We start from the raw sequence: 12528 nt of genomic DNA on the forward strand, positions 1-12528 counted from the left end.
CATGGGGTCTTTGAGACCCTGTAGTCTTGTCCCCAACAAAAGGAAATAGATCTGGCTCCTGAAATTTCAGCAAGTATTTTCCAAGAGTTGCTCAAAGCCATAAGGACTAGTAACTTGCACTTATTTTTTTTTCTATTTTACAAAAAATGTTTATTTGAGCAATAATATTCATAGGCTGCCCACTAACAAAGTTGTCCGGGCAGCTTCCAGTAACAATAAAACAATCAATTATAGAACAGAGAATAATACCAGCTTAAAAACAACAAAAAATAAACCTCAGCAACACCCAAAATGTGAAATCTTGATGCCTCCAGAGACTGGTGGCTTTTTTTTCTGTCCTTCCCAGGAATTGTGGCATACACACAACCCCTGAATGTTAAACTAAATTTAAATCCAGGTATGAAGAATAGCTTCTGTTCTATATCCATGGATAGCAAAAGAAAACTCCAAATTACCCATATTATCTATCAGCCCCACCCTCATCCACCTCCCACCCCCAAATGGATCTACTTTAGCAGAGAAGATTCTGAAAGTGGATCTGTTCCAGAGCAGATCTGTGGGATTCCACACCAACACATCAATGACACATTAAGTAGGGGACTACCGCAACTGCCCACCGCTTCCTCGCAGGCAGGATCTGACCATGGCGACTGGCCACCTCAACCACATCTGGAAGTGGTCCTTTGATGAAACCCTCTTATGACTTGAATGGCTTCCCTCTCTCAATGCCTTTGCTTTCAGACGGTGGCACAGACTTTGTGCCACTGGCCTGGGAGACCCAGACTGCGCATGCACCTTCCGGGTGGCAAAAGACCGGCAATTGCAAAAGAGGATTACCAGAGCAGGGTTCGCCCGGAAAAAGATCTAATTTCAGATCTGCAAGAACGGACTGTTGTAATAGTTTTCCATGCTGTTTGATGTGGCCAGCCAAACCAAGCGTTCTCCGCGAACTTTCTCTTTTGCCCCTACAATTAATTCCCCCGTGGGAACATTGCAAGCGTTAAAAAGTTTTTGTTCTGAAGTGCGGTACTGCAATGAAGTTAAACGGGAAAGGTGAAAGGTAACAGGACGAAGGTATTAAGAACGCAGAGCTCAAGGATAAGGTCTGTGGGGTAAGGAACTGAAGATCACATTAACTAGCCACCAGGAAGTTGGTGTTCCCCCCCCCCCCCAGACTGGACTGCTAGAGGCTTGGTGTGTGTGTGTGTGTGTGTGTGTGCTGTTCCTCCATATGCAAAATTCCCCATAGATAGAAACATAGCATGCCCAAGTTCCTTTTATTGATGTGCTAATTCTCTGTGTGCAGGAAGATCCTGCCCCTGCCCCCAAATTAGGGAACATTCAACTGTGTGAACACCCCACAGCACTGTAAAATTGTACAGCCCAGAAAAAGCTCTATCACGTGACCCAAAGTGAAGATAAAGCCTGTTGTGGTATATCCTGCGTGTTTCCCATGACGCCTAGCAGGAAATATCCGCTGTGAGGTTTCTTCCTACGCTACCAAAGCACGAGTCTTTCTAGAGTTGCTCTCCGGTGTGACTTTTCTGGTGCCTGATCAAATTCGACCGGTCGCCGAAACTTTTCCCGCAGTCCGAGCATTTGAACGGCTTCTCTCCTGTGTGGGTCCTCTCGTGCGCCAGCAAGTTGGCGCTCTGGTTGAACCCTTTCCCGCAGCTGGAGCACTTGTAGGGCTTCTCTCCCGTGTGGGTCCTCTCATGTTTGATCAGGCTCGACTTGTAAGGGAAGCTTTTCCCACAGCTGGGGCATCTGTACGGCTTCTCCCTCGTGTGAGTTCTCTTGTGGACGGCGAGAGTAGTTTTGTTGGTGAAGGTTTTCCCACAGTGAGTGCACTTATATGGCCTCTCCCCCGTGTGCGTCCTCTCGTGCACGACGAGGTTCCGTCTCTCGTGGAAGCTTTTCCCACACTCGGAGCATTTGTAGGGTTTCTCTTCCGCCTGGGCCCCTACGTATCTAGTCAGGGCTGAGTCACCACCAGAACTTTCCCCTCCGTCTGAGGACGGATTCGTTTTCTCCCCTTTGTGCGTCCTCTCGTGCCTGAGGAGGTTCGACCTCTGAACAAAGCTTTTCCCACAATCTGGGCAGGCGTGCGGCTTCTCCCCTGTGTGAGTTCTCTCGTGCTTAATCAGGCTCGATTTGCTGGTGAAGCCTTTCCCGCAACCTGAGCATCCGTACGGTTTTTCTCCGGTGTGAGTCCTCTCGTGCACAACGAGGCTTGACTTGTTCGTGAAGCTTTTTCCGCAGACGCGGCACCGGTAAGGTTTCTCTCCCGTGTGGGTCTTCTTGTGCTTCACGAGGTTGCGCCCGTCGTTTAAGCACCTCCCGCAATCAGAGCACTTGTGGGGCTTTTCCCCCGTGTGGGTCCTCTGGTGCACAATGAAGTTGGATCTCTGGCCGAAGCTCTTCCTGCACTCCAAACACTGGTAAGGTTTCTTCCTGGTGTGGGCTCTCTCGTGGATGAGGAGCTTGTACTTCAAGTTGTAGGTCCGGCCACAGTAAGCGCACTTGTACAGGCTCTCTCCGTTGTGAGTTCTCTCGTGTGCAAGGCGCTTCAATTTCTGAATGACGCTTTTCCCACAGGCCGAAAACCAATATGGCTTCCCTCCCGCTTGGGTTTTCCTGTGCCTGAGGAGGGCCGACCTATAGCCGAATCTTTTCCCGCAGCTGAAGCACGTGTATGGCTTCTCTACTCGATGGGCCCTCTCGTGCCTGACCAGGCTCGATTTGTCAACAAAGCTTTTCCCACAGGCAGAGCATGGGTACGGTTTCTCTCCAGTGTGGCTTCTTTCATGGATGACGAGGCTCAAGCTGTGGTTGAACCTCTTCCCGCACTTTGAGCACTGGAAGGCCTCCTCTTCCTTGTGCATTATCTCATGGGCGTGAAGGTGCGACCTCTGAACAAAGCCTTTCCCGCACTCGGCGCATTTGTACGGCTTCTCGCCCGTGTGAGTTCTCTCATGGATGAGAAAGTTGCACCTCTGAATGAAGCCCTTTCCACAGTGAGAGCACTTGTACGGCCTCTCCCCGGCCTCCATCTTCTCGTGCCTGAGAAGCGCTGACTTGTGGCGGAAATTCTTCCCGCACTCTGAGCACTGGTACGGCTTCTCTCCCGTGTGGGTCCTCTCGTGCCTGGTCAGGATCGACCTCTGGCTGAAGCTCCTCCCGCACTCGGCACACCTGTGCGGCTTCTCCCCGGTGTGCGTCTTCTTGTGCCGTACGAGGCTCGACCTCTGCGTGAAGCTCTTCTCGCAGTCTGGGCACGGGTACACTTTCTCGCCCACGTGGCTCCTTTCGTGGACGACAAGGTTGAGGCTGTGCTTGAATCTCTTCCCACACTTTGTGCACTGATAGGGCTCCTCGGGCTTATGCGTCATCTCGTGGACGAGCAGGTGCCACCTCTGGACGAAGCTTTTCCCGCAGTCCGAGCACAGGTACGGTTTCTCACCGGTGTGGATTCTCTCGTGGATGAGGAAGTTGGACCTCTGAATGAAGCCCTTTCCGCAGTGAGAGCATTCGTATGGCCTCTCCCCAGCCTCCATCTTCTCGTGCCTGAGAAGGGCCGACTTGTGGCGGAAATTCTTCCCGCACTCTGAGCATTTGTACGGCTTCTCTCCCGTGTGGGTCCTCTCGTGCCTGGTCAGGATCGACCTCTGGCTGAAGCTCCTCCCGCACTCTGCACATTCGTAGGGCTTCTCCCCTGTGTGCGTCTTCTCGTGTCGGATGAGGCTCGACCTCTGCGTGAAGCTTTTCCCGCAGTCTGAGCATTTATTCTCTTTCTCCTCCGTGCACCTTTTCCCATGGCCCTCTTCTGTCAGGATAAAGGGAAAGCAAACGAGTTAACAAGCAAGTTTGACTGGGAAGGGGAACTGTACAATGTGTTATCTTAACAATGGGTATGAATCTACTTATGTTGTCACCCAAGTGGAACGCCTACCTGCTCGACAAATAGATAGCTCAGTCGGCAGAGCATAAAACCCTTCATCTCAGGGTGGTGGATTCGAGTGCAAAATATTCCTGCATTTTGGGCCATTTGTCAAATTTTTAGAGACAGCTATATGTACTTGGGCCCTGGATTCTTACTATAGCCTGGATAGCTCAGCTGGTTAGAGTGTGATGCGGATAACGCCAAGGTTGCAGGTTTGATTCCTGTAAGGGGCAGCTACATATTCCTGCATTGCAGGGGGTTGGACTAGATCAGCGTTTCTCAACCGCTGTTCCGCGGCACACTAGTGTGCCGCGAGACGCTGGCTTGTGTGCCGCGACGTGCGGCGACGAGAAGGGCGATTTGCATTGTCACGTGCCTGGCGGCCGCCAATATACAACGCTGACCCGCCGGAAAGGAAGCCGGCCAGGTCACGACGCGGGGCGAGCACAGCTCTCAACAGCCACCACCACGGGAGGGTGGTTTTAGACAAACTTAAAGAAGCTGGCTGGATGAGCTCAACCTGAAACTTGCTGAGCAAAGGATTGTGCTGGCAGAGAAATCAGTGGCTTGTGAAGCCTTATTACAGGAGATTGCAACCAACACAGCAATTGGCAAGTGTTTCTTACAGTCATAATTATATAGTCCATATAGGGCGGCACAGAGTTAATTTTTTTAACTTTTTTAATGGTGGTGTGCCTCGTGATTTTTTTCATGGAACAAGTGTGCCTTGGCCCAAAAAAGGTTGAGAAACACTGGACTAGATGATCCTCAAAGTCCCTTCCAACGCTATTATTATTATTATTATTATTATTATTATTATTATTATTATTATTATTATGCTACAGTGGAAGTCGAATGGAATCTGTTCCAGAAGTCCATTCAACTTCCAAATCATTTGGAAACCAAGGTGCAGCTTCCGATTGGCTGCAGGAAACTCCTGCAGCCAATCGGAAGCTGTGGAAGTCACATTGGACATTCAGGTTCCTAAGAACGTTCGCAAACCGGAACACTCACTTCCGGGTTTGCGGAGTTCGGGAGCCAAAATGTTTGACTCGCAAGGCGTTTGGGATCCAAGGTACGACGGTATTATTATTATTATCCCTTTCCACAGATGGGTCTCAAGGCAACGTACAATACAAACAACTTTTAAAAGTTAAAAGCAACACCCACAGAAACAGATATATTTATCCAAAACAAAGCAGGCATCCAAGGCAGGGGCCCATTAATTCAACTGGGAAAACCCATTGGAACAGAAATGTCTTCAATTGTTTCCAGAAAGTGCAGATAGTGGCCACTTGTCATTATCTCGACAAGGAAGCTATTCCACAGAGCCTGGAGGAGGATCACACTTTTTCTTCACTGCTGTTGTTTTTGGACATACATGTTCATAACTCCACACAAATACACTCCCTTCCAGTCGATGGCGCAAGCACAGAAGTTGTCCCTGAGAGCAAAGTGTAAATCAAGAGTCTAGCTTCACTTTGAGTATGAGGTGAGCATTATGAGAAAAGAGTAGAAATTTGTGAGTATCTATGGGACAGTTAATGTGCTGCTTATTATTATGAAGCCTCCCTGTGCCTGTAGTAGTCGTTGGTTCCAACAGCCACTACAGGCAGCTGTCGCCGGAGATTATCCTTCCAGTTCAAAGCTTGCCCTGCATGTTGGGCAGAGAGAGAGCTGCTGCTGAAAATCAAAGCACAAATGCGGTTTCGATTCTGCAAAAGCAGAATATCAGTAGGTATTGTTGACCTGTCTCTCTGACAGTTATTTTAATAGGATCTTGGAAGACTGCTTTTATTTAGGGATCCAAACTTAGCTAAATAAACCTCTCACCTGAGTGGGCAGGTGGGGATGTTTTGTTTTCCTCAGAGCCCTGGTGATACACTACCCAAAGCCCATCATCTTCTTCCTTCTTGATTATCACAGCAGAAAACCCTGGTTGGTGGGGAAGACACTTGTTAGTATGTTAATGTCAGTACAGTACGGGACTTTCGATTTTCAAAGCACTTCCCCTGCATCATCTAGTTGCAATCTTTACAAACAGCCCAACAAGGCAAGCGAGCATTATTACCCCCCACCCATTTAACAGATGGGAAGACTGAGGCTGGGATACAAGTGGCTTGCCTAAGGGCAGCTACTAAGTTGATGGCAGAGGTAAGATTTAAATCAGGATTTCCCCTAACAGCCACTACGCTGTGCAAGTTGTCCTAAGTGCAGAATGATATCCTGACCTCCAACAAAGGTGAAGGGAAGACCCCTTCACCTCTCCCACAAATCCCAGGGCATCTCATGAGTCAGATTACCCCATCCCTCACTCAAGATGAGGCAGAACATTATGAAAATATTAACCATTGGGAAACCAAAGAACCACAGAATCAGGGCAGCCATCCAAGGGCCTGAGAACCATCTTTGGTGGGGGGGGGAGTGTTGACCTTTGGGGAGGGTGGGGCCTGAAAGTGGTGGGTGGGGCCAAAGGCAAATGGGGATGGAGCAACACTCTTACCTTTCTGTTTTAGGCTACATTCCGGCCAAACAATACAGGTGAAACTCAGAAAATTAGAATATTGTCAAAAAGTGCATTTATTTCAGTAATGCAACTTAAAAGGTGAAACCAATATATGAGATAGACGCATGACATGCAAAGCAAGATATGTCAACCCTTTATTTGTTCTAATTGTAATTATTTGTCGTTAGGCGGGTCAATTATAAATGGAATGTAATTAATAAAACATAATAGCAATGTTTATTTTTGTATTATTGTAACTATTTGTTTTTATTACTGTGGAACTTCCAAAAGAAAGCATTTGTAAAAATTTAAAGAAAAATAAAAAAGAATAAGTTGCATTAGTGAAATAAATGCACTTTTCGGCGATATTCTAATTTCCCAAGTTTCACCTGTATTCCAAGGTCTCCACAGCTACCCACACACATCTCTCCATCCAGACTAACAAGAAGCATTATCCCCCACATTCCAGCCTGGCAAACGCACTGGAAGATAGACTTATGCGTGGCCGGAACGTGGCCTACTATACAACGATAACAGTCGCATCCACAGATCCGCCCACTTTCCCCTTTGTCCCTGCCCATCGCTGGCAGGTGGCCCTCGATGGCTTTCAATGAGGCAATGTGGCCCTCGGAGGTGGGGAAAGTTCCCTGCCCCTGAATTATGAAGGTAGGTTTAAGACTGCTCCTCACCCGAGGATACCGTTTCTCTATCCTGGAGAGGGGAATTCAGAGGTTTCGCTCCTTGTTCCAATTTCTCCGGAAGCCACAGCTCCTCTTCCTGTTCCACCTTTATGATCACATCAGGAAACTCTGAAAAAGAAATATTAAAAGGGAATGAGGCCGAGAAGGGGGAGGGAGCCGATCTTGGGGTTTCGCTCCAGGACAAATGGTTTCTTTTCAATTAGCTTTTTAAAGCTCTCTCACCCTCTCCACCGTCCAACGGGATCTCCCTTTCCTTTTTGGCAGGAAGATCCGGCACCCATGGGTCTTCTCTGGGGTCAAGCCGAGACAGCATGTCAGGTTCAGGAAGAGAAAAGGCTGAGGGGAAAGGAAAGAGGCAGAAGCAACATTTTTGTGTGTTTATAGCCATGTTAGCTCATATTCAGACTGTTGGTATTTGGAGAGGCACCACATACCCAGAATTCTGCTTTTGCACATTTTTAGCGGGTTTAAGGATTCTGTCATCCTAGTGCAACAAATGCACTTTTAAAAAAAACAACAGACTTTTTGCAGGTTAAATAATAATAATTTATTACTTATACCCCGCCCATCTGACTGGGTTTCCCCAGCCACTCTGGGCGGCTTCCAACAGGAGAATAAAATAATCGATTAAAGATTAAAAGCCTCCCTAAACAGGGCTGCCTTCAGATGTCTTCTAAAAATCTGGTAGCTGTTTTTCTCTTTGACATCTGATGGGAGGGCGTTCCACAGGGTGGGCGCCACCTCCGAGAAGGCCCTCTGCCTGGTTCCCTGTAACTTGGCTTCTCGCAACGAGGGAACCACCAGAAGACCCTCGGAGCTGGATCTCAGTCTCAGAAAGTAGATGGGGGGAAAGCATTAATAATTAGCAGTGGTGAACAAACAATCAACAGGAAGATGTGCAAACGCTCCCCAAGCAAATCAGGATAAGTGCAGGGCAAATGCTCATTGTCATATCCTCCCTTTAAAAAAATAACAACTCAATAATGACCAGGCATAGTCTAACCTCCGTGTTACGTTTTGGGCAAGCAAATCAAGATGGAATTTCAGTTGTGGAGGGGGAAGGGGGGTTACTGGTTTGTTTTGTTCTTGTTTTTATTATGTATTTTGTGTTTTTTTTATCTTGTCTTTTTATGTTCTTGAAGCTACCAACATGAGTCTGACCAAACTGTGGGAGGCAGTGGAAGTCAGGAGTGCCTGGCATGCTCTGGTCCATGGGATCACAATGAGTCGGGCACAACTAAACGACAAAACAACAACATTTTTATGTTGTGAACTTCATCTATGGATGAAGGGCAGTATATATATATATATATATATAATAGGAAGTTGGTCCCTTCCAGATGTTCTTGAACTTCCATACTTCAATAACAGCCTTGCTAGAACAGATCAACAGTCCTCACAGATGCCAAACGATGCCTCTTCTGATCATTGCACCTTTATTATTTCGTGCCACTGTTTATTTTCAACAAGAAGATAAGGAGAGCCTCCTTTCACCGTGTCCAACCAGATGCCTCGGGGATGGACGGACTGAAAAACAGTCCTTTCCTCCACCATCCTTGCGGTTTCCAGCAACTGATATTCCTCCTGGCTACCCCTGGAATGTAGGATGTTGAAGTGACCATACACTGAAGTTATCCCCCCCCCCCAATAATTTCTTTAAACTTTATGTACTTGTTTTGGTTTCAGACTCCCGCCCAGATCAGTATATTATTAATATTTCCACCTCACCCTTCCTCCCCAAAGGAGGCAATCTTTCCCTTGCCCCACGCCTTTCACTTCACTATAACTGCCCCACAGTTTTACAAAAGCTCATACCTATGATAAACTTACGTGGTCTCTAAGGTGCTACTGGAAGGTATTTTTTTATTTTGTTTTGACCACAGTTTTAAGTCTTTCTCAGTCTTCTTGGCAACAGTTGCCCCGGGCTCTGCATGCTTTTCTTGACCCTCTTTCTACCTGGTCCAGGTACACCTGCCACATAGCTACAGAGAAGCCCAGGCTTAAATCTGACACACCCCAGGGCTCACTTCATGCACATTCATTCTATTATTATTATTATTATTATTATTATTAGCAACAACCCTGTAAGGTAGGCTGGTATTGTTTTCATCGTATGACTCGTTTACCCAATTTACATCCTGCTCAAAACAAGAGCAGCCAAGGCGGCTTTCTGAAAGCTAAAAAAGTAATAGGAATATGAATTAAAACCGGAAGCCACGTTTAAAGAGGACTGGAAAAAGTTTATTGAATATATGGTAAATAATTGTGTACAGCTGAAAACGCTGGCAGCATTAAGGATAAATTTAACAGTGTAAAAAAGTTTTGATGGATGTAATAATGGAATACAGAATGGTTTAGTTCATGTAAAACATGCAAGGGTTTATATTATGCAAAATGAACCATGGAAAGAGAAGGAGGGAAGTCATTGACCCTGAGACCCCCAGGTATAGGGTGGTATAATAATAATAAAAACAACAGAGACTAAAGCTGTCAGGCAGAAAGGAAGTCGTTTTCCCGAAAGCAGGGTTAGGGGCAAGCAGTATATGCAAAAACTGACAAAATGATGAACAAATAAACAAGCAAACAAGTAAATAAATAAATAAATACCGGTATTTATTTGGGGACTGTGATTTTTGGAGCACTACCATACTTCTGATGTTCTCGGTGCAAATATACACACCGCTTTTGTTTCCAGTTTCACCGCATTTAGACGCGAGGCACTATCCTCCCGCTGCTCCTGCATCCCGATTTCTTTGTCTAAACGTAATAGGGTTGGTGGTGAAGGAGTGCGGGGCTCAGGGGCCTTTGCGCGGATGCGCTGCAAAAGGAAGATCCTCTGATTTGGGGGAGAGGTTTGCTTTCCGCCGCCCCCCAACTCCTCTCTCCTGCCTCTTCTTCTCTCCCCCTCCTTTCCCCTTAAAACGCAGGTTCCCCCCTCTTCGCTTTCACTCACCCGCTCCTCCTTGCAGCCTTTGCATTGCAGCCTCTGCAAATCTTGCAAACCCCCAAATTTCTGCAAGACGGTGTTAAATCCCCCAAAATCCAGAAAGGGGCGGGGGAGGGGGGAACACACAGGAAGGAGGTTCGCTTTTTTTTTTTTTGCACTTCCCCATCTCTCATATCTTAATCTGATCCTCTCTAGGAATAGGCGCTCTCTCCGCTTAACCCCTTGAGTCTATGAGGAGGGAACGGAGAGCAGCTGTCCGCAGAAACGCCGCGTCCAAGCAAGTCCAGCCGATTGCATCTCCGCCGAGCGCTGGGTTCGAATCCCGAGCGCCGCAAACACTCTTGCGGTTGCGTAATCATGCGAAGAAGAAAGGAAAGGGGCGGGGAAAACCTGTGCATAATTTAAAATTCAAAGCAACTTTCTTCACAGATACGAAACGCCAACCACGAAGGGACTCGAACTCTCAATGCAGGGTTTTTTCAACTATCTGAGCTACCTCCAGATATATTTTTTACTTTGCTTATAGGGTGGCTGGCTGCACCTCAAAGCACTGCACTTTGTTAAGGCCTTCTGGGAATTTTAGCTCCTGGGGGCGGGGGACACTAAAGTTCCCAGAATTTTGGGAGGGAAACTACACATGTTGAGTTTTAGTGCTCACAGCCTTAATGGTGTTTTGCTGCAGCACAGGACAGATGTTGTGTCCCTCCAGATGTTGCAGGACTCCAGCTGCCACCAGCCCCAGCCAGAACGACCAATCATAAGAGATGCTGGGAGTTGTAGTTCAACACGGCCACAGGTTCCCCATTCCTGCTATAGCATAAAACACAATTACCCCTCTGGAATTCTCCCCACCCCAATATCCCTCACATACTTTCCCCCGCATGTTTCTCCCTCGCTTGCCCTCACCTCCTTGCTTTAGCACAACCTCCGTCAACCTGGTGCTCTCCAGATATTTTGGACTACAATTCCTGTTTGGAGGCAGCTGGAGTCTGAAACATCTGCAGGGCTCCAGATTGGCAAAGACAGCAGCTCCTATGTAGACTCATAGAACTGTAGAGTTTGAAAGGACCCCAAGGGCCATCTAGCCCAACCCCCCGCAATCTCCAGTTTGAAGATGGCTACCATATCTCTGCTCAGTCTGCTCTTCCCCAGGCTAAACATACCCAGCTCCTTCAAGCGCTCTTTATAAGGCTGGGTTTCCAGACCCTTGATCATTTTGGTTGCCCTCCTCTGCACATGTTCCAGCTTAACATCCTTCTGAAATTGTGGTGCCCAGATTCCCAGTGTGACTTCACAAGCAAACACTTCCCCCAAGGAACTCTGGGAATTGTAGCTCTCAGTTTTAACCACTGTTCATATTTTATTGAACCATTTTTAGGGTTGCCATATGTCCCAGTAGTGATGTATGGAAGTGAGAGCTGAACCATCAAGAAGGCTGATCGCCGAAGAATTGATGCTTTTGAATTATGGTGCTGGAGGAGACTCTTGAGAGTCCCATGGACTGCAAGAAGATCAAACCTATCCATTCTGAAGGAAATCAGCCCTGAGTGCTCACTGGAAGGACAGATCCTGAAGCTTGAGGCTCCAATACTCTGGCCACCTCATGAGAAGAGAAGACTCCCTGGAAAAGACCCTGATGTTGGGAAAGATGGAGGGCACAAGGAGAAGGGGACGATAGAGGACGAGATGGTTGGACAGTGTTCTCGAAGCTACGGAATGGTGGAAACTGTAGCACAGAGATCTGGAGGTTCAATTATTATTATTATTATTATTATTATTATTATTATTATATTATTATTATTTATACCCCGCCCACTCTGAGCGGCTTCCAACAAAAGATTAAAAATACATTAAGACATCAGTTATTAAAAACTTCCATAAATAGGGCTGCCTTCAGATGTCTTCTTAACATGAGATAGTTGTTCAGTGGTTTTCCACCGCTGGGTCTCTGCCTTTTTAAGGTCAGAGCAAGTGGCTGGGGCAACCCAGTCATCACTGATGATGATGATGATGATGATGATGATAATGATGATGATGATGAAATTCCCCTGAGCAGCAGGGCTTGACTAAGGAGGCGCACATGCCGCAAATCACCCCCACTGTGACTGCCCTATTCAAATTACTGGACAGCAATTATTTCCAAAATTGCATTTCCCCATGCAAATTAGTATTTGGGAATCTGTGCCCTCTATTGTCCTTCTCTTTCCTCCCGGGGGGGTGGGGGCGGCTGGGTGCTGAATTTCCTCTTTGACGATGCACAAATGCGGCCACCTTCCACCCCCCCTCCCCTGAACGCAGCATCACAAAAGGCACGTGTGGGCAAAGTAAGGGCACAAGAGGCTCTTCGGCGGCTGCGAGCGCGCATGCTCGTGCCAGGAGCGTGAGACACGTCCCTGTATCATAATAAGAGCCAGGAAATTTTTCTCTCTCC

At 47.3% G+C, this 12528-nt stretch overlaps 1 protein-coding gene across 3 annotated transcripts; it reads right to left on the reverse strand.

The window, feature by feature from the left end:
* Positions 1-120: 120 nt before the first annotated feature.
* LOC118080970 (zinc finger protein 850-like) lies at positions 121-10232 on the reverse strand. 3 transcript variants are annotated; one of them, XM_035107044.2, is made up of 6 exons: positions 10104-10232; positions 9758-9907; positions 7373-7486; positions 7139-7258; positions 5777-5878; positions 121-3826 (listed from the first exon to the last, which is right to left on the reverse strand). In XM_035107044.2, the coding sequence occupies exons 3-6, from the start codon at positions 7461-7463 to the stop codon at positions 1518-1520; spliced, it is 2622 nt and encodes an 873-aa protein (XP_034962935.2). In that variant the 5' UTR covers positions 7464-7486; positions 9758-9907; positions 10104-10232; the 3' UTR covers positions 121-1517. The 3 variants fall into 3 exon arrangements, with proteins under 3 accessions (XP_034962935.2, XP_034962934.2, XP_034962933.2); XM_035107043.2 differs by lacking the exon at positions 9758-9907 and having other exon boundaries at positions 10104-10216; XM_035107042.2 differs by lacking the exons at positions 9758-9907; positions 10104-10232 and having other exon boundaries at positions 7373-9739.
* Positions 10233-12528: the final 2296 nt, after the last annotated feature.

Source organism: Zootoca vivipara, chromosome 2, assembly GCF_963506605.1.
Source record: "Zootoca vivipara chromosome 2, rZooViv1.1, whole genome shotgun sequence".
Taxonomy (NCBI): domain Eukaryota; kingdom Metazoa; phylum Chordata; class Lepidosauria; order Squamata; family Lacertidae; genus Zootoca; species Zootoca vivipara.

Excerpts from the sequence above, each read along its gene's own strand:
- LOC118080970 (XM_035107042.2), bottom strand. The coding sequence starts at position 7,538 with ATGGCTATAAACACACAAAAATGTTGCTTCTGCCTCTTTCCTTTCCCC. Across the intron at positions 5,879-7,138 it reads TAGAGAAACGGTATCCTCGG|GGTTTTCTGCTGTGATAATC; the intron begins GTGAGGAGCAGT and ends CCCACCAACCAG. Across the intron at positions 3,827-5,776 it reads ATCCCCACCTGCCCACTCAG|AAGAGGGCCATGGGAAAAGG; the intron begins GTGAGAGGTTTA and ends TTATCCTGACAG.